This window comes from Mobula hypostoma, chromosome 16 (assembly GCF_963921235.1).
Source record: "Mobula hypostoma chromosome 16, sMobHyp1.1, whole genome shotgun sequence".
Taxonomy (NCBI): Eukaryota; Metazoa; Chordata; class Chondrichthyes; order Myliobatiformes; family Myliobatidae; genus Mobula; species Mobula hypostoma.
The window spans coordinates 12,210,873-12,229,891 of record NC_086112.1 but is presented as its reverse complement, the minus strand read 5'-3'; the positions used below and the strand labels follow the sequence as shown (position 1 = coordinate 12,229,891).

Sequence of the window (19,019 nt, the reverse complement as noted above, 5' to 3'; positions counted from 1 at the left end):
AATAAATGGAAGTCAGTCTGGTTGAGTATCAGAATCAGGTTTATTACCACTGATTTATATGATGTGGCATTTTGTTGTTTGGTGCTGTAGTACACTGTGAAGTAATTGACCTTACAATAAATAGAAAATAATAGTGCAAGAAAAGAAATAACAGGGTAGTGTTCATAGATCATTCAGCTATCTGATGTTTGATGTTCCTAAAATGTTGAATGTAAGCTTTCAGACTCCTTTATATCATCCCTGATGGTAGTAAGGACCAGAGGCCATATATTGAGTATTAAAAGGTTAAAGGAGTACAACAAGCAATGGCATTAACACCAGATATGAATGCATTGTGTTTCTCCAGTGCTGAAGTAGTCATACTGATGTACCATTAAAGGATGTAGTTATACTGCTGTATTTGCTTTTAAAGTGCAAACTAACATTAGTTCTATAATCAAAACTCCACTGAAAGATCAAGATAAAGACTGAATCAGAATCAGGTTTAATATCACTGCTGTATGTTGTGAAGTTTCTTGCTTTGCAGCAGCAGTACAATATGTAATAATAAACTATTAATTACAATAAGAAATATATTAAAAAATAAATTAAGTAGTGCTAAAAGAGAGCAAAAAATGTTGAGGTAGTGTATACAGGTTCATTGTCCATTCAGAAATCTGATGATAGAGGGGAAGAAGCAGTTTGTAAAGCGTTGTTTTGAGCAGAGACAGATGACATGACACACTAAGACAATAAGAGTAACACTATTACGTTGCTAGCTGCAAGACTGAAGTTCAATTCTTATAGCTGTCTGTAAGGAGTTTGTACATTCTCCCCATGACTGCGTGGCTTCTTCTGGGTACTCTGCGCTCCTCCCACACTCCAAAGATGTCCGGTTAGGATTAGTGAGCTGTGGGCATGCTATGTTTGCACTGGATGTGGGCTACCCCCAGCACAAGCCTCACACTGATTTGATATGATGTAAATGATGCACTTCAGTGTATGTTTGACAGACATATGATGAATAAACTTAATCTTTATTTTCTTTTTAAAAATCAGGAGCTATTACAACTTGGACAGCAAGGATGGAAAGGAGAAGGAATGGAATGTCTTTTATGGGAATAAAGAAATAAATGGAATTAGATTGGAATCACTGCATATCAAATTCATCCAGGACCAGGGCTGTTGAATGGGCATGTGTCAGTATAGTTACAAATAGCATTTAGAAAAGCAGAGATTTCTGTTTTGAAACACACTGAAAGTTGGTGATGTTTAGAGGGTATCTTTGTACATGAATCCTTGAAAGTTAGTATGCAGGTTCAGCAAGTAATTAGGAACAGAAATAAAATGTTCGTCTTAATTACAGGGGTAAATCAAACATGAGCAGAAATGCCATGCTGTAATTATATAGGGCCTTGTTGAAAAATGCATCTGGATTATTGAGTACAGGTCTGCTCTCCCAAACCAAGTACTGAAGTTTAATCAGGGGCTTGAGAGGGGAAATGGAAGGATGTTTCTTCCGCTGGCTGAGGTGCTTAGAATCAGCGGTCACGGTTTCCAGATAATGGATTGATTATTTGGACTGAGTTGGCAGGCCATTTCCTCATCAAGAGGGTGGTGAACCTTTGAAATTCATCACCAGAGACAGCCGTAGAAGCTCAGTCTCTGAGTATACGCAGAACAGAATTAATGGATTTTGTTTATTGACTTAAAGAAACTGATCAAGGATTAACTTTATTCGGCATATTCATTTACATGTACAGTGGATTCCAGTTAATTTGGCCATCAGTTAATCCTGGCAGCCGCATATTTGGGACAAATCTTAAAGAACAAAAAAACTAATTGAGGAAACAGTTGCAAATCCCTGCTTTTATTTGGGACTCTATACTGCTTACTTGGTACAGGAGACTATTGTCCAACAATTTCTAACCAGTGTCAGTCGCATGTACTTGTGTGGCCATTAGACACTACACCATGCTTAGAGTGAACAACTTTTAAATAGTGCCAGTTATGTGTGTTTATTTTCAAAAAGCAGTGATTTTTGTCACTGATAGTTGGCAAAAAATAAACAGCAAGACAATTCAGAACTGTTTTGTTCACTGTGGTTCCAACCATTCAGGATTGGAGATGCCAGAAACAGCCATTAAACATTATGAAGCAAATCGTTTTTCAATAGTGCCAGTTATGTGTGCATGTGTTGTGTTATCCATTTGGGCCGATGCATGCCGATTTAAAAAGCAGTAATTTTTGATAACTTTTTATTTTGTCTTTATAAAGGAAGGTAACATAGGCAGTCCGTTATCTGCAGTAAATTTCTACGCTGATTTTGTTCAATTACAATCAAAAGAAGACAGCAGTGTACACTGGATGAATTCCTCCACCAATAATTATCAGGAACTAATACAGTTTTATAGTACTGCAGAGGTATTGGTTGTTTCCTTATTTGTCCTGTATTTCATAATTTGAAATGCATAATTTGTTGCTCAGTTAAACAATTGTTTGTTCTTGTTCTGCCTTTTAACTACTTCATGAAATTTCAGCTAATTGGGGCAAGAAGCTTAATTGGTCTAAAACATGCTGGTCCCAATTAAACAGATTCTACTCTATTAGGAATTTGCTGTGGTGAGTTGGCACAACATGCAACAAAAAGCAACAACAGTCAACAATTATAAGAGTAATGAATTATTTATAAAAATAAACTTAAAGGTTAAAATCAGGATATGGAATAAAATGAATTAATACCAGCATGTACTTATACAATGTAAGCAGCGTTATAAAAAGTGGTTTAAAGTGTTCAGACTGTACTGCCAGGATAATAGATAAATGTGGTGGGGTTGGTCAACTAGAATGGTTGATCAGATTAACTGTGTGGGAAAGAAAATTAAGATGTTGCAAAGGTATTTTTTTTATATAGTCCAATAGCACTTTATTGTCCAATAGTCCAGAAAAGGCAGCTTTGTCCATAATAATTTTTCTTGCTTGCTTTTTTGTCTTGGATACATACAAGTCTTGCAGGGATGATAAGATTGTAGCCAATGACCTTTTCTGTTGACGTGACAGTGATTTAAAGTTGGTGTAGAAAAAAGGTAAAAGATCAGCCATGATTGTATTGGATGATGAAGTATAAATGAGGGGCCAACTGGCTGATTCTTGTTTTTAGTTGGAATCAGAATCAGGTTTAATATAACTGACACATGTCAGGAAATGTTTTGTTTTGTAGCAGCAATACAGTGCAATACATAAGAACATACAAAATATATATATCTCTGAAAACTTCAACCAACTGGCAGGAGTATTCAAGAACATTTTCAACCTTTCATTGCTAAGGGTGGAAGTTCCCACTTGCTTCAATAGGGCAACAATTATACCAGTGCCTACGAAGAATAACGTGAGCTGCTTTAATGACTATCATCCAGCAGCATTCACACCTACAGTGATAAAATGCTTTGAGAGGTTGGTCATTACTAGATTGAACTCCTGCCTCAGCAAGGACCTAGACCAACTGCAATTTGCATAGCGCCACAATAGGCCAATGGTAGACACAATATCAATGGCTCTTCACATAGCACTGACCACCTGGATAATACAAACACCTACGTCAGGATGCTGTTCATTGTCTATAGCTCAGCATTTAACACCATCATTCCCACAATCCTGATCGGTAAGTTACAGAACCTGAACATCTGTACCTCCCTCTGCAATTGGATCCCCAACTTCCCAACCAGAAGACCGCAGTCTGTGGATTGGTGATAATATTTCCTCCTTGCTGACGATCAACACTGGCGAACCTCAGGAGTGTGTGCTTAGTTCACTGCTCTACTCTCTCTATATCCATAACTGTGGGGCTACGCATAGCTCAAATACTATCTATAAATTTGTTGATGATACAACCATTGTTGGTAGAATCTCAGATGGAGATGAGAAGGTATACAGGAGTGAGATACCAACTAGTGAAGTGGTGTTGTAGCAACAACCTTGCACTCAGTGTCAGTAAGACAAAAGAGTTGATTGTGGACTTCAGGAAGGGTAAGACGAAGGAACACTTACTAATCCTCAGAGGGATCAGAAGTGGAGAGAGTGGGCAATTTTAAGTTCCTAGGTGTCATGATTTCTGAGTACCTAATCTGGTCCCAAAAGAGCAAGACAGCAACAATACTTCATTAGGAGTTTGAAGAGATTTGATATATCAACAAAAACACTTAAAAACTTCTATGCAAAGCATTCTGACAGGCTGCATCACTATATGGTATTGAGGGGGTGGCTACTGCACAGGACCGAAAGAAGCTGCAGAGGGCCACAAATTTAGTCAGTTCCATCCTGGGTACTAGCCTACAAAGTACTCAGGACATCTTCAAGGAGCGGTGTCTCAGAAAGGCAGCGTCCATTATCAAGCACCCCCAGCACCCAGGGCATAACCTTTTCTCATTGTTATCATCAAGTAGGAGGTACAGAAGCCTGAAGGCACACACTCAGTGATTCAGGGACAGCTTCTTCCCCTAAATGGTCATTGAATCTGTGAACGCTACCTTACTTTATTTATTTTTTTTCTCTCTCTGCTAGATTATGTATTGCATTGAACTGCTGCTGCTAAATTAACAAATTTCACGACACATGCTGATGATAATAAACCTGATTCTGATATACTTCCTATTGTAATAAATAGAGCACATATAGTGAGGCTGTGTTCCTGGGTTGGTAAATAATGTAGGTTGTTAAGTTCTAAAAATGTGTTGTTTGAATTTACTCAAAATGATTAGACACAGAAAATAAACAGCCAGTTCATACATAGACTAAACATATGAATTTGAGATCTACATAATGTTACTGTGATGATGATAGAAATTCACTAGTTAATCTAGGGAAGTCTTTGGGCTTCAAGCACTTCCTAGCTGTGATCCTATGCTATAAATCTTAAAATATTGCCAAAGAAATTACAACAGCAATAAAAATGTTAACATTCAAAACTTAAAACACACCATCAATCAATTTTCTTTCTTACCTATTCTGGCACATTTCCAAAATATCCCCAGAAGTCTGGAAAACAAATATTTTTCTTTATCCACTGATATTACATTTAGAAAAAAAATCTAACATTGAGGAAATCTGAATGATTAAAGTTTTACTGAAAGCTGTATTTGTCACTTTAGATAAAGCACTTTTCTGGCTAGCAAAGTACAAACAACACTTATGTGAAGGAAACCTTTCTAGCTTGTGGCAGAATGTCATGAAAGATCGTATGTTGAAATATCACTGTGGGAAAACAAACAAGAATCACTCATTTGAATTATTATGGAGGATCAAAACATCCAACATTGAACAAAAAAGACATAGAAATTGCTGGAGCATTAACGAAAATCTTATTGAATGACAACACCATGATAACAGCATATCTGGTGGATTGGTTCACAAATGGAAAAATGTGTCATGAATAGTTATATGAGAATTTCAGGCTCGTTATTACAATGAGCAACTCCATAAACAACAACTGACGCTTTAGTGCAAGGTGTAGGAAATGGAATAGACATCCTATCTGCCAAATTAAAAGCTTAAAATTATCAAAATCATGCTCAACTCTTCAAGTTTATCTAAAGTCAGACTGAAGCAGCAGATGGATTGAGGAAATGCTAATTCTTGGGAAAAAAAATCTACTGCTGAAATACCTTTAACAGTTCAGATCAACCGATACAATATATTTACTTTACCCAAGATATTTTTTCCTCTAAGTAAACACCAGTTTAAAGAATTAAAATTTTTAAAGCTCATTTTCACCTTAGACATCCATGCAATTTGACAGTGCATGCTGGAATAAACATGAATTTAATGTACTGAAGTTAATAAAACTAAATAGAAGAAGATAGTTTGAGCAAATCATATTTAAATATTAAACTGAACTTGCCCAATCCTCTTTAAGTCAATGATTTAGATCTTAGTAAGTCCAGTAATTCAACTGTTTTGCTACTCTACCCATGGGAGACTTTTAATTCTCATGTTAAAATTCCCCTAAATTTCATTTCAGACTTTCAATAAATGGATTCTGTAATGCTCTTCTGCAAACAAGAACTACAATTGACCAGATGCTGAGTCACTAAGCCTATTTACTCAACTACACGAAGTGCCACTCTAAGACAGTTGAAGTGCTATCTTTGAGACAGTTAAAGATAACAAAATGCTGTAGAAACACAGCAGATCAGGGAACATTTGTTGAAAGAGATGGAGACTTGAGACAGTGAACCTCTAGTTTTCTTCTTGGGGAAGTGAACATCGGTATAGATGCAAATATCCTTACAGTGGCAACAGGAATCACTCAATTTAGTTTATTTCCAATTTTCAGAGAGGATTCAGAGGGTCTTGATGAAGGATCTCAGCCTGAAACATTGACTGCTTACTCTTCCATAGATTCTGCTTGGCCTACTGAGTTCCTCCAGTGTGTGTTGCTTTGGATTTCCAGCATCTACTCATTTTCTTGTTTTTGCATTATCCCTCTACAACCCATCTCTTCCACATTTCCTAATTGCCTCCAGCCTCACCATCCTTTGGGAAATTTCCCTTTCTCCTATTATGGTCTCGTAAGCCTTCCCTGAATTTTAAATTACTCCAGCATTGGTTTTGAATTTCCAAAGGACAAAAGATCTGGAGATCCCTCGCTGTCCTTTCTCTTGGAGTAACCAAACTTTGGGCCTTCTGGCCAAAAAACTCCTTGATAATGAAACTTTGAACACTGTTTCATAATGCACTTTGAATGGTTTATTCTATTCAATAGTTTCTATACAAATAGAAGTGGTCATTATTTTACTGACATTAATGGCAACAAATATAAAAATAATTGTGTGACTTTCATCATGTACCTACAAGAAAAAGGTCCAAGGTGAAGCCATTTAGCACCTCTAATAATTCCATTGGTCAACAAGACGACATTGATCTTCCACCACAGACACATTTTCGTACATACTGTGGGCTGTTACAAAGACTCTGGGATCATTCATATTTCACAAATAAATAAAATAGTTTTATGACCAGTTATGACGGCAAAATGAGCTGCTGGCAGGAGTGGTTGAGGCAGATATAACAGCAACATTAAAGCACTTGGATATGTACATGGAGGGATGGGGCTTGGAGGTACATGGGCGGGATGGCACATGAAAAGCTACGTGGAAGGAAAGGGGTAGATTCATCTTACAGTAGGTTAAAAAGTCAGCACATCATAGGCTGAAGGGCCTATACTGTTCTATAAATGCAGAGAATTGGTACAAGTGTTACCACTGTGGTCAGCATGGACTCGACGGGCCAAAGAAACCATAGCTCTACAACTCCTTAAAGTGGACATATTAACAAAAACATTTGTTGATCAGCATACTTCATTAACTATGAAGCAAAGAGCAAACAAAAACACGTTGAACCCCAGCCTCAGAAAATGTATTTCCTTTCTTTTTCCACAGTTCCTACCCAGTGTGGTCATCAAACACCCGGGAGTACGTACCTCAGGTCCAAACACAGGCACAAACAAGCCTTCTGTCCTGCCCCAAGAACATAACTCACTTTCAATGCAAGAACACTCCCAGCTGCACCATTACTATTTTTTCCACTTTCCATGTCAGTATTCTTACAGCCTCTCTCAGCTAAACATCCAATCTGCACCAGATTACAGTTTTGTGCTATGAAATCATGTCTACAAGGAACTAGGTTACAACTGTCTAAACTTAATTTAGTATCTTCACAGCTGCGGGAAATGGGAGTATTACTCCATCAGTCTGGGCTGAATTTAAAAAAAACATTCTCAGGAGGTAAAATGTAAGGGCGTAGTTAAAATTACACTCACTGGTTTGACAATAACCACATGTATATCTTAGAAAGTTAGCTTTGTACCAGTTGAGTATAACTGATGGAGAGCCAATCTGGTAGAAAGCCAAAATGGTCTCAGACTACCTCCTGGTAGTTCTACATTCAATGCAAATGTCAAACAGATCCTGATTTCACATTAGTTAGTTTGCTCATCCTGTGCCCTGTGACACCGCAGAGATGTGCATGTGGATTTATATTGCAAATGGGCTAATCTCCTCTGCCAGTTTCTTCCTTCCTCTATTACAATTGTGCCTTTTAGGCTTTCTTCCACTCACCATTTGTAAGTGTTTACTGTGTGATTCACTTAACTAGTACAACATGCTGGGGAGTAGCTTCTTAGAAGTTTGGCTGTGTAAAATTGTTCTTCTTCACTTCCACAACCCATTTGCTTAAATAAAGAGTAGAGCAGCCATGCTGTATTAATTCACTTTTCTCCATGACAAATAGAGAGAAGTGCATTAATGAAAATTTATGAGCTTGGCTAAGTGCATCAAAATATTTTCCCCAGTTTGGCTAGAATTAGGCAAGTGTCTTTTATTGTCTTCATGATCCATAGGAAGCCTATTTCACAAGACTGCTAAAAGTTTCCTGCTTTCCCAATAAAACAAGTGCACAAATTCAGATGGATTAAGAAAAGTGGTCTTCTTGACACTGCAAATGGGAATATTTGACAGGAACCACTTTTATTCTGCAGAAGAATCAATATGTCCTGGACTACAGTTCAAAGCAACAAATTTATAAATTCAATTGTCTGTAGACTGCATGGTTGCTTTTGTTAAAACCAATGTAATGGAATTGTCAAGCTAATCAATCATATTGACAGTTAGAAAGATTATCTATGGATTTGCTACACCCCATAAAAAGTCTCAAAGTGATAATGTGTCAAATTTTGGTCAAGATCTGCCGGGACAAATGCCCATAACTAGGCAATTCCCATAAGAGCCTTCTGTTCAGCAACTGCCAGCCACTGAACATCTGTGCAGCCCTGCTGGCTCAGACGTGGGGGCCCAATCAAATATATGGAAGCAATAGGCTGCAGGGAGAATGGAAAGATTTTAGTCTTTTAACTTTAAGATAAAATGTTAATATTCCTGTTTAAAGGGTCCTATGTGAATTTTGAATGCCTGTGAATATTCAAGGCATTCAATTTAAATGCAGATTTAATAGCTGATGAACTGGAGGGTTGGATCACAAACTGTCAAAACTGTTCCACAGATTCAAAAATTGTTCAGTCCTCATCCCCATCAAGCATTGTGTACAGCAATTTTATTTCATTCTCCCCAGAGCCTACCACTTACCCGCACAACATGGATAATTTAAACTGACCAATTAAGATTTACCTAAGATTAGCTTCATGTTTATCAAAACTTACTTTGAAATGTGTCGTTTGCCTCAACGGCCAACATCGTCCAAGGATGTGCCTGTAAGTGTCACCATTGCTGCCGGCACCAACATGCTGACAACTTATTAACCTTAAACTGTACGTCTTTGGAATGTGGGAGGAAACTGGTGCATGCAGAGGAATCCCACAGCCATGGGAGGGTACAAACTTGTCACAAGCAGTGCAGGAGTTGAACCCCAGTCCCTGGCGCTGTAAAGCATTATGCTAGCCACTATGCTGCCCACCAAATGAACGATCCAATATGCACATCTTTGCAACGTGGGTGGCAAATCATGCAGTCACAGGGAGAATGCGCGAATTCCACCTGTACAGTGAGTCATACACACGGAAGCAAGTCTCGTGCAGTTCTGAGCAACAATGACATCCTGAAAAAACAAAACCTGGACTACAAACTGAATGAAGACAAATGGTAATCTAGGGGCAGAAAAATACATCAATTACTGCAACATGAATAAAAATAGATTAAGCACGTTTGGTTAATAGAACATAAAACAGTTCAGCACAGTAGAGACCCTTTGACCCACAATGTTGTGTCAACCTTTTAACCTACTCCAAGATTAATCCAACACTTCCTTTCCATCTTCCTATCATCTGTGTGCCTATCTCAGAGTTACTTATATATCTCTAATGTACCTGCATCTAGCACCACCCCTGGCAGCATGCTCTATGCACCCACCACTCTCTGCATAAAGAGCTTACCTCTGACATCCCCCTATACTTGCCTCCTAATCATCTTAAAATTATGCCCCTGGCATTAGCCACTTTCACCTTGGGAAAAATTATACGGCTATCCACTCAATATATGCCTGTTATTATCTTGTGCACTTCTATCAAGCTGCCTTTCATCCTTCTTACTCTAAAGAGGAAAGCCTTAACTCACTCAATCTATTCTCACAAGACATACTCTCCAATCCAGGCAGCATCCTGGTACATTCCCTCTGCACTCTCTATCTAAAGCTTCCACATCGTTCCTATAATGAGGCAACCAGAACTGACCACAAGTGTGGTCTAACCAGGGTTTCAGAGGGTTGCAATATTACTTTGCGACTCTGGAACTCAATACCCGAATGGTGAAGGCCAACACGCCAAATGCCTTCTTAACAAAGTCAGGTTGCTTAAGCTGCATCACCTTCTCGTTTGACAAAATGCAATTCAAAGTCTCCAATGAAAACTCACTTCAGCTACTGACCAAAAAACTGAAATGGATTTTTCAAATATCACACATCTCTTTTAGCAGTAGCCACACCTACTTATGAGTGATGCCACAGTAGAATGCCAAAACGAACAAAAATTTTTAAAAAATCGTTGTAGTTTGTTCACCTTATTTGGATTGACAAAACCATTTAATCATTCAATTTTATCACATTTTGGCGAACTTGTGAGAATTACAATTCAGTTGCTTTTTGATTAGTCCCCGAGGTGAATTTTCATTATACTGTGCAGTTCAAAATTCTGCAACAATTCCAGAGGGCATGCATTTAGAGTGAGAGGGGATAATTTCAAAGGATATGTGAGGGGCAAGATCTGCAACCCCCCCCCAGTCCCAACACAGAGTGGTGGATGCCTAGAAAGCACTGCTTGAAGTGGCGGAAGAGGCAGATACATGAGACTTGTAAGAGATGTTTAGATGTTAAACACATGAATGTGAGGTAAATGGAAGGATATGGATATTGTGTAGGTAGACCGGATTAGCTTAGCTGGTCATTTGATAACTAATTTAATTGGACTGGCACAACACTGTGGGTTGAAGGGCCTGTTCCTGTGCTGTACTGTTCTAAGTTCTGTGTTAATAAACTTCCAGAATAGGAATGGGAAAAGGACACTCTTCTATATTACCACACCCGACTAAGTATGCTTTCCTGAAAGTGACCTTCAAAATGTTATTCTACAAAGTACTGGAAATAAAACTTACCCAGTTTTATTTTTGTCCAGAACACTGGGAGCTAGGGCCCTGATGTAAGCACAGGTGCAAATTAGGAGAAGGATCACCGTTAGCAGACTCTGAAAGTTGAAAATTGCCGACTGTGGGAATAAAATACAAATATTACAGTATATTAGATGTTTTAACTTTTGTAAAGAAGGCGAATTAAATGGAATAGGAAAAGAGAAACATTTTATTATAAGACTAAGACAGGAGAGCGCAATGAGGCCATTTGAACCATTGAGTCCACACTGCCATTCGACTGTAGCTAATCTATTTTCCCTCTCAACCATATTCTCCTGCATTTTCATTGTAACCTTTGACATTCTCAATAGTCAAGAACCTATCAACTTCTGCTTTAAATATACCCTATGACTTGACCTCCACAGCCATCTGTGGCAATGAATTCCACATATTCTCACACTCTGGCTAAAGAAATTCCCCCTCATCTGTTCTAAAAGGGCTTTCTTCTATTCTGATGTTGTGCCCTCTGGTCCTCAACTCCCCCACAATAAGAAACGTTCTCTCTATACAGATCTTTCACTATTCAGGAGGTTTCAATGAGATCCCTCCCACAGTGATCTTCATTCCATCAAGTACAGGCCCACAGCCATCAAATGCTCATCATACATTAACTCTTCCATTCTTGGGATCATTCTCACAAACCTTGTCTGGACCCTCTCCAATGCCAGCATGTCTTTTCTTAGATATGGGGCTCAAAATTGCTCACAATAATCCAAATACCTCATTAAGTCTCAGCATTACATAACATTTAGGAACAGGATCAAGCCATTTGACCCATCAAGTCTTCTCTGCCAGTTCATCATGGCTGATCTATTTTCGCTCTCAGCCCCAATCTTCAGCCTTCTCCCTGTACCCCTTCGAGCCCTGACCAATCAACAATCTATCAAACTCCGCCTTAAATTTTCATTAATACTTAACCTCCACAGCTGCCTGTGGCAAAGAATTCATGGATTCACCATATTCTGGCTAAAGAAATTCTTCCTGATCTCCATTCTAAAAGGACACCCCTCTATTCTGAGGCTGTCCCCTCTGGTCTTAGACTCTCCCACCATCAGAAACATCCTCTCCATATCCACTCTATCAAGGATTTTCAGCATTCAATAGGTTTCAACAAGGTCACCCCTCATTCTTCTGAATTCTATTGAATACAAGCCTAGAGTCATCAAACTGTCTTCATATGTTAAGCCATTCAATTCTGGAATCATTTTCGTGAACCTCCTTCAAATTCTCTCCAGTTTCAGCACATCTTTTCTGAGATACAGGGCCCAAAACTGCTCACAATACTAGTGGGGCCTCACCAGTAATTTATAAAGCCTCAACATTACATCTTTGATTTTATATTCTAGTCCTTTTGAAATGAATGTTAACATCAGATTCGCCTTCCTCATCACAGACTCAACCTGCAGATTAACCTTTAGGGAATCCTGCCAAGTCTCTTTGCACCTCAGATTTTTGAATTTCCTTTCCATTTAGTAAATAGTCTATCCTTAACTTCTTCTAACAAAGTGCATGACCATACACTTCCTGACACTGTATTCCATTTGCCAATATTTTGCAAACTGTATTGGTCCCAACATAGACTCTTGTGGAACACCACAGCCAACAAAAGGTTTCCTTTATTTCCACTGCTTGCCTACTGCCAATCACCCAGTGCTTTATCCATGCTAGAACCTTGCCTGAAATACCATGGGCTCGCAGCCTGTTAAGCAGCCACCTGTGTCAATCCTTATCAAGAATTTCTGGTAGAATTTCAGGTGGTGACAAGAAGGCATACAGGAGTGAGATATGCCAACTAGTGGAGTGGTGCCGCAGCAACAACCTGGCACTCAACATCAGTAAGACGAAAGAGCTGATTGTAGATTTCAGGAAGGGTAAGATGAAGGGACACATACCAATCCTCAGAGGGATCAGAAGTAGAGAGAGTGAGCAGTTTCAAGTTCCTAGGTGTCAAGATCTCTGATGATCTAACCTGGTCCCAACATATCGATGTAGTCATAAAGAAGGCAAGCCAGCAGCTATTCTTTATTAGGAGTTTGAAGAAATTTGGCATGTCAACAAATGCACTCAAAAACTAATATAGTTGTACCATGGAGAGCATTCTGACAGGCTGCATCGCTGTCTGGTATGGAGGGGCTACTGCACAGCACTGAAAGAAGTTGCAGAAGGTTGTATGGCTAGTCAGCTCCATCTTGGGCACTAGCCTACAAAACACCCAGGACATCTTTAGGGAGTGGTGACTCAGAAAGGCAGAGTCCATTATTAAGGACCTCCAGCACCCAGGGCATGCCCTTTTCTCATTGTTATCATCAGGCAGGAGGTACAGAAGCCTGAAGGTACACACTCAGCGATTCAGGAACAGCTTCTTCCCCTCTGCCATCCAATTCCTAAATGGACATTGAAGCTTTGGACACTACCTCACATTTTAAAAAAAATATACAGTATTTCTGTTTTGCACATTTTAAAAAATCTATTCAATATATGTAATTGATTTACTTGTTTATTTATTACATTTTTTAAATTTATTATTTTTTTCCTCTCTGCTAGATTATGTATTGCATTGAACTGCTGCTGCTAAATTAACAAATTTCACGTCACATGTCAGTAATAATAAACCTGATTCTGCAAAGTCCAAGTACACAATATCAACCAATTCTCCTTTATCTATCCTACTTGTTATTTCTTCAAAGAATTTCAAGATTTGTCAGGCAAGATTTTCCCTTGAAGAAAACCATGCTGACTATGATGTATTTTATCATGTGCCTCCAAGTACTCCAAAGCCACATCCTTAACAATCGATTTCAACATCTTCCCAACCACTGAGGTCAGACTAACTGGCCTATAATTTCCTTTCTTCTGCCTCTCTCCCGTCTTGAAGAGTGGAGTGATATTTGCAATTTTCCGGTCTTCCAGAACCATTTCAGAATCCAGCGATTCTTGAAAATTCATTACTAATACCTCAGCCACCTCTTTCAGAACCCTGGGGTACACACCATCTGGTCCTGGTGATTTATTTACCTTCAGGCATTTCTTCCTAATAATATCAATTGCACACACTTCAGACCTCTGACACTCTGGAATTTCCACCAAACTACTAGTGTCTTCAACAGTGAAGATTGATGCAAAATACTTTGTCCCTCATTACTATCTCGCCAGCATCGTTTTCTAATGGTCCAATATCCACCCTCATCTCTCTTTCACACTTTAAGTATCTGAAGAAACTCTTGGTATCCTCTTTAATATTATTGGCTAGCTTACATCCTTGCTTTTGTATTCTAGTTCTCTTGAAATGAATGCTAGCCATTGCATTTGCCTTCTTGTCTCTACTTCCTCCCTCTTCTGGTTCCACTTGCCCCCCCAGCCAATATCTCTTGTCTGCACACCCGCCCACCAACTCCCTCCTCAATTCACGATTTGTCTGTATTCTGCTGTGGATTATAGCCCCAACTGGACTAAAGTAATCACAAGCTACGAACTTCCCTCAAGTTATATAGGAAGCCTGATCACTATGAAACTTAGCACAGACAAGTGAGAAGTGAAGTGACACATCTTGTGAAGTTAAACCAGAGCAGTTGAGACAGTGAGTAACAGGACTCTGGGGAGTGTTGTAAAACAGATAGACCTCGTACTAGAACCTGACAAGTACTAGTACCCTGATAGTAGGGACAAGATGGTGAAGGAGGCATCTGGCATGCTTGCCTTCGTCAGACAGGGCACTGAGATCAAGAATTGGGATGTAACATTATAGTTGTAGATGATGTTGGCAGGCCAGCACCTGGAATACGGTGTGCAGTTCTGGTTGATCTTCTGTAGGAAACATGCCAATAAGGTTAACAAAACTGAGCGTTCACAAGTATGTTGCTGAGATTGGAGGTCTTGAGTTTTAGAAGATGCCAGATGGGCACCATTTTTCTTAGAGCAATGGAGGCCAAGGGTGACCGTAGAGATGTTTATAAAATCATAAGGTACCTTAAATAAGGTGTATTGTCAATTCCCCCCCCCCCCCAGCTTAGTGGATTCTAAAACTAGAGAGCACAAGTTAAAGTGAGAGGGGAAAGATTTATAGAGTATCCTAGGGGCAAGATTTTTCACAGAGGGGGTGGCAGCCATGCCCAGATTGAGTTTTGACTGCCATGGCCCACACACTCCCGTTTTGGGTCAAGTGGATCACTTCATTGGTATTCATTTCCAGTTCTCTGACTGCTGTCTCCATCATCATTTGTCTTTGTCTTCCTTTTGCTTTCTTCCCTTCAATCTTTCCCATAATTACTGTGCATTCTAACTCCTCTTTCCTAATCACGTCCAATGCAGTCACGTTGCCTTTTCATGATCTCATACATTATTTCTCTTTTTGTGCTTGCTCTGTTCATGACATCCTCATTAGATATTCATTTCGTCCATGATATTCTTTGCATCCTCCTCAAAAACCACATCTCTGCTGCTTCAATTCGTTTCCTCATGTTACAAGATATTGTCCAGCATTCTGATCCATATAACATAACTGGATAAACGTAACATTTCAGTACTCTGAGGCAAGTTGCCATGCCTAGTTTAGTGTTGGTCAGTATACTCTTCATTCTCGTAAAGGTGTCTTTTGCCATCCCTATTCTTCTTTTGATGTCCATGTCGCACCTGCCATCTGATTGTCACCCAGCTTCCTAAGTAGCAAAAGTTCTGTACTTGTTTTATGTGTTCCCCGTTTATTCTCAGCCTGCAGATAGGATTCTCCTTCTTTTTGGATATCACCATACATTACCTTTTTGTGATTGATAGTTAGACCCATTTTTGCACTTTCTTCAACAACTATATCAATTAAGCTTTGTAGTTCTTCCTCTGTACTTGCAATTAACAACAGTGTCATCCGTATATCTGAAATTATTGATGTTTTCACCGCCAACTTTGATTCCCAAGATGTCTCTTATTTTTTGTAGTATTGTTTCACTGTATATATTAAACAAGTCAGGTGAGAAAACACACCCTTGTCTAACGCCTCTCTTGATTTTCGTAAACTGACTCACTTCTCCATCTATTCTTAAAGCGGCAGTTTGTTCCCAGTACAGAATTCTGATTAGGCGGAGGTCTTTCGAATCTTGATCTACAGTTTCCTGTAATATTTCAAATAACTTATTGTGCTTCACTTTATCAAATGCTTTTGTGTAGTCGATAAAACAATCTTTTTGTACTTGAATAGCTCGTTCTGATAGTATCCTTAACATCAATATTGCATTTCTTGTACCTTTGTCTTTCACAAAACCACATTGTTCTTTACCTATTTCAGCTTGTATCTTACTTTTAGCTCTTGTCGTCAAAATTCTTAGAAGTATCTTAGTGATATGACTTATGGCTCTATGTAATTCACATTCTATTGCTCCAGGTTTCTTAGGAAGAGTGATAAATACTGATTTTTTTTCATCTCTTCTGGTATTATTCCAGTCTCATAAATGTCATTGATTAAATCAGTAAGTTTTTCAATTCTATAATCTTCAAGGGCGATAATTTGTTCTATTATTAATTCATCAGGACCTGCTGCCTTTCCTTTCTTCATCTTACTTATTGCATTACGAGCTTCAGATTTTAAAATACTTGGACCTTCAATGTTCTTAATTTCTGGTTTTTTGCCTCGATTGTCTTCAAACAATTCCTGAATAAACTCAGTCGATCTGTTCATAATCTCATAATGGTACCGTCCTTTGCTTTCAAACATCCACCTGAAGAACAGAGGAGCTTTTTACCAGTGATATTCTTGATTTGTTGATGTACCCTTTTTGGATCGGTAATAGGGATTCTTCCTAGTTGCTCACGTTCCTGTTTAACCATTCCTCTTTGGCTTTTTGACATAAGCTTTCAACTTTTTTATCTAAGGACTTATATTCCATAGGATTTGCTTTCTTCAGTCTCCTTTCTTCCATTAGATTTTTGATTTCATCTGTCATCCATTTATTCTTTGTGCTTTTTTCTTTTTTAGGAATCACTGACTTGATTCTACCAAGGCATCCCTCAGAGAGTTAAACTTCACTTCTACATGATTGCTATCATCTTCAACAGATTCTATTTCTAGACTTTGAAATCTATTCCTTACTTCAATTGTAAATTTTTGTCTTAAGTGTTCTTCTTTAATTAATTGTGAGTAGTCAAGGGATTGTTCAGGTTTTTGCTTCTTTAGTTTTTTAAAGTTTTACTTTTACATGACATATTTCTGGGTTATGGTCACTATTACAGTTTGCACCTGGACATGTTTTGCATAATTACAATGTTCAAAAAAACTTTAGATCTGTTCATAAATAAGGAAGGTTGTGGCAGGGGTTCTCAACTTGCGATCCACGGACCCACTGGTTAATGGTAGGGGACCATGCCATAAAAAATGGTTGGGAACTCCTGATTTAGAGGAATATAGGCCAAATGGGACTAACTCTGAAGGGACCGAGGCCAGCATGGAATTGGCTGAAGGGCTCATTTCTATACTGTACAACTCTGTGGTGGCGTTATTTTGTTCTCTTGGGACATCAGAAGATACTAACAATCCAACGAAGCCAAGAACCAATCCAACCAACATTTGTTGGCCAAGACATGATGCATGTCTTGATGTTTTCAGAAGAGTTTAAAAATACATGGGGATTGTGGGAAATATGCAAAACTGAAATTCCAGCAGGACAATGCTTAATAAATTATTCACATTAACTTTTTTATCATCAGTAGTTTTTTTACTTATGCAAACACAAGTTTGGGCACTCTTTGGAAGGCGAGTACTATGACTTAATGTTAATGGATGGGGTAGCAGTGTTAGCGACAAATAATTTTGGAGGGCAGACTTGAATGCTTACGCTAAAAGGCATGTCAGATATGACTGATTGCCGTCAATTTGTAATGATGTACAGTTAAGTACTTTGACTTTCTGTTGTCACAATGCAATAAACGATAAGCTCCACACTGATACAAGGCAAATTCTAAGGGCGAAAGTCATTTAACATAGAAGGGGTCTGTTTCTACAAATCAGAAAGTTAGAATTGGCCTTCTCTGGGAACTTTAATACCTGTATTCTTCCCGTTTCCCGGTTACATTGTGCTAGACAACTCAAAATGGCCAGCAGCTCCAAGTTCATGCCCATCTTTAACAACAGCAGAGCAAAAGTGCAAAACAATTCCAACCACTGGTAATGCAGGCGATTTACCCAAGTGTTCCATGAAGAGAGATATTAAACATCTACCAATTGGATCCTCACCCTGAAGTATCATGAAATGCATCAGCAGCTTGTACAAAATACAAAGAAAACAGTTAAAACTGCCTGATAATATTTACCAATAGAGTGAACAGAAATTATGGTCAAGAATGAATCACAATGTGAAGAACATTAGATATTAATGTTGTGCAATAGTGTAGTGGTTACACTGTGCCAGCTACGAGATCAGGATTTCAATTTCTGCCACTGTATGTAAGGAGCTTGTATGTTCTCCCCGTGACCGCATGGGTTTCCTCCAACTTCTCCCGTTTCCCCCCACATTCCAAAAGGCATATATGTTAGGGTCAGCATGTATGTTGGCAGAAGTGTGGCAACAATTGTGGGCTGCAAGCATAAACCTCACTGATTTGATTTGATTTGATACAAATGACACATTTCACTATGTGTTTTGGAGTGCGCATGACATATAAAGCTAAACTCTCCTTTTAAAGCTGATTAAACTCTGGAAAGTAAAAATAATGAAGAGGAGATAAAGGGCTACAAAATAGATGGCTGATAAATCTGTGATGGATGGTGGGTGAAGACAAGAAGCAGATGAATACTTTTACAAGAATGTAAATGCCAAGATTGGAAGCATTTGTGATAAAGATATGTCAAATGCAGGCCTTCACCTCTTTTCA

The 19,019-nt window shown here is 38.7% G+C and overlaps 1 protein-coding gene across 3 annotated transcripts in view; it reads right to left on the bottom strand.

Annotated features, from left to right (window-relative positions):
- tmem167a (transmembrane protein 167A) overlaps positions 1–19,019 on the bottom strand; it is a 44,260-nt gene that overhangs the window by 7,244 nt on the left and 17,997 nt on the right. For all 3 annotated transcript variants that reach the window (XM_063068535.1, XM_063068533.1, XM_063068534.1), the window contains exons 2-3: positions 11,133–11,242; positions 4,979–5,013 (exon numbers count right to left, since the gene is read on the bottom strand). In XM_063068535.1, the coding sequence (XP_062924605.1) occupies positions 4,979–5,013; positions 11,133–11,242 (145 nt within the window). The remainder of the gene's footprint in view (positions 1–4,978; positions 5,014–11,132; positions 11,243–19,019) is intronic.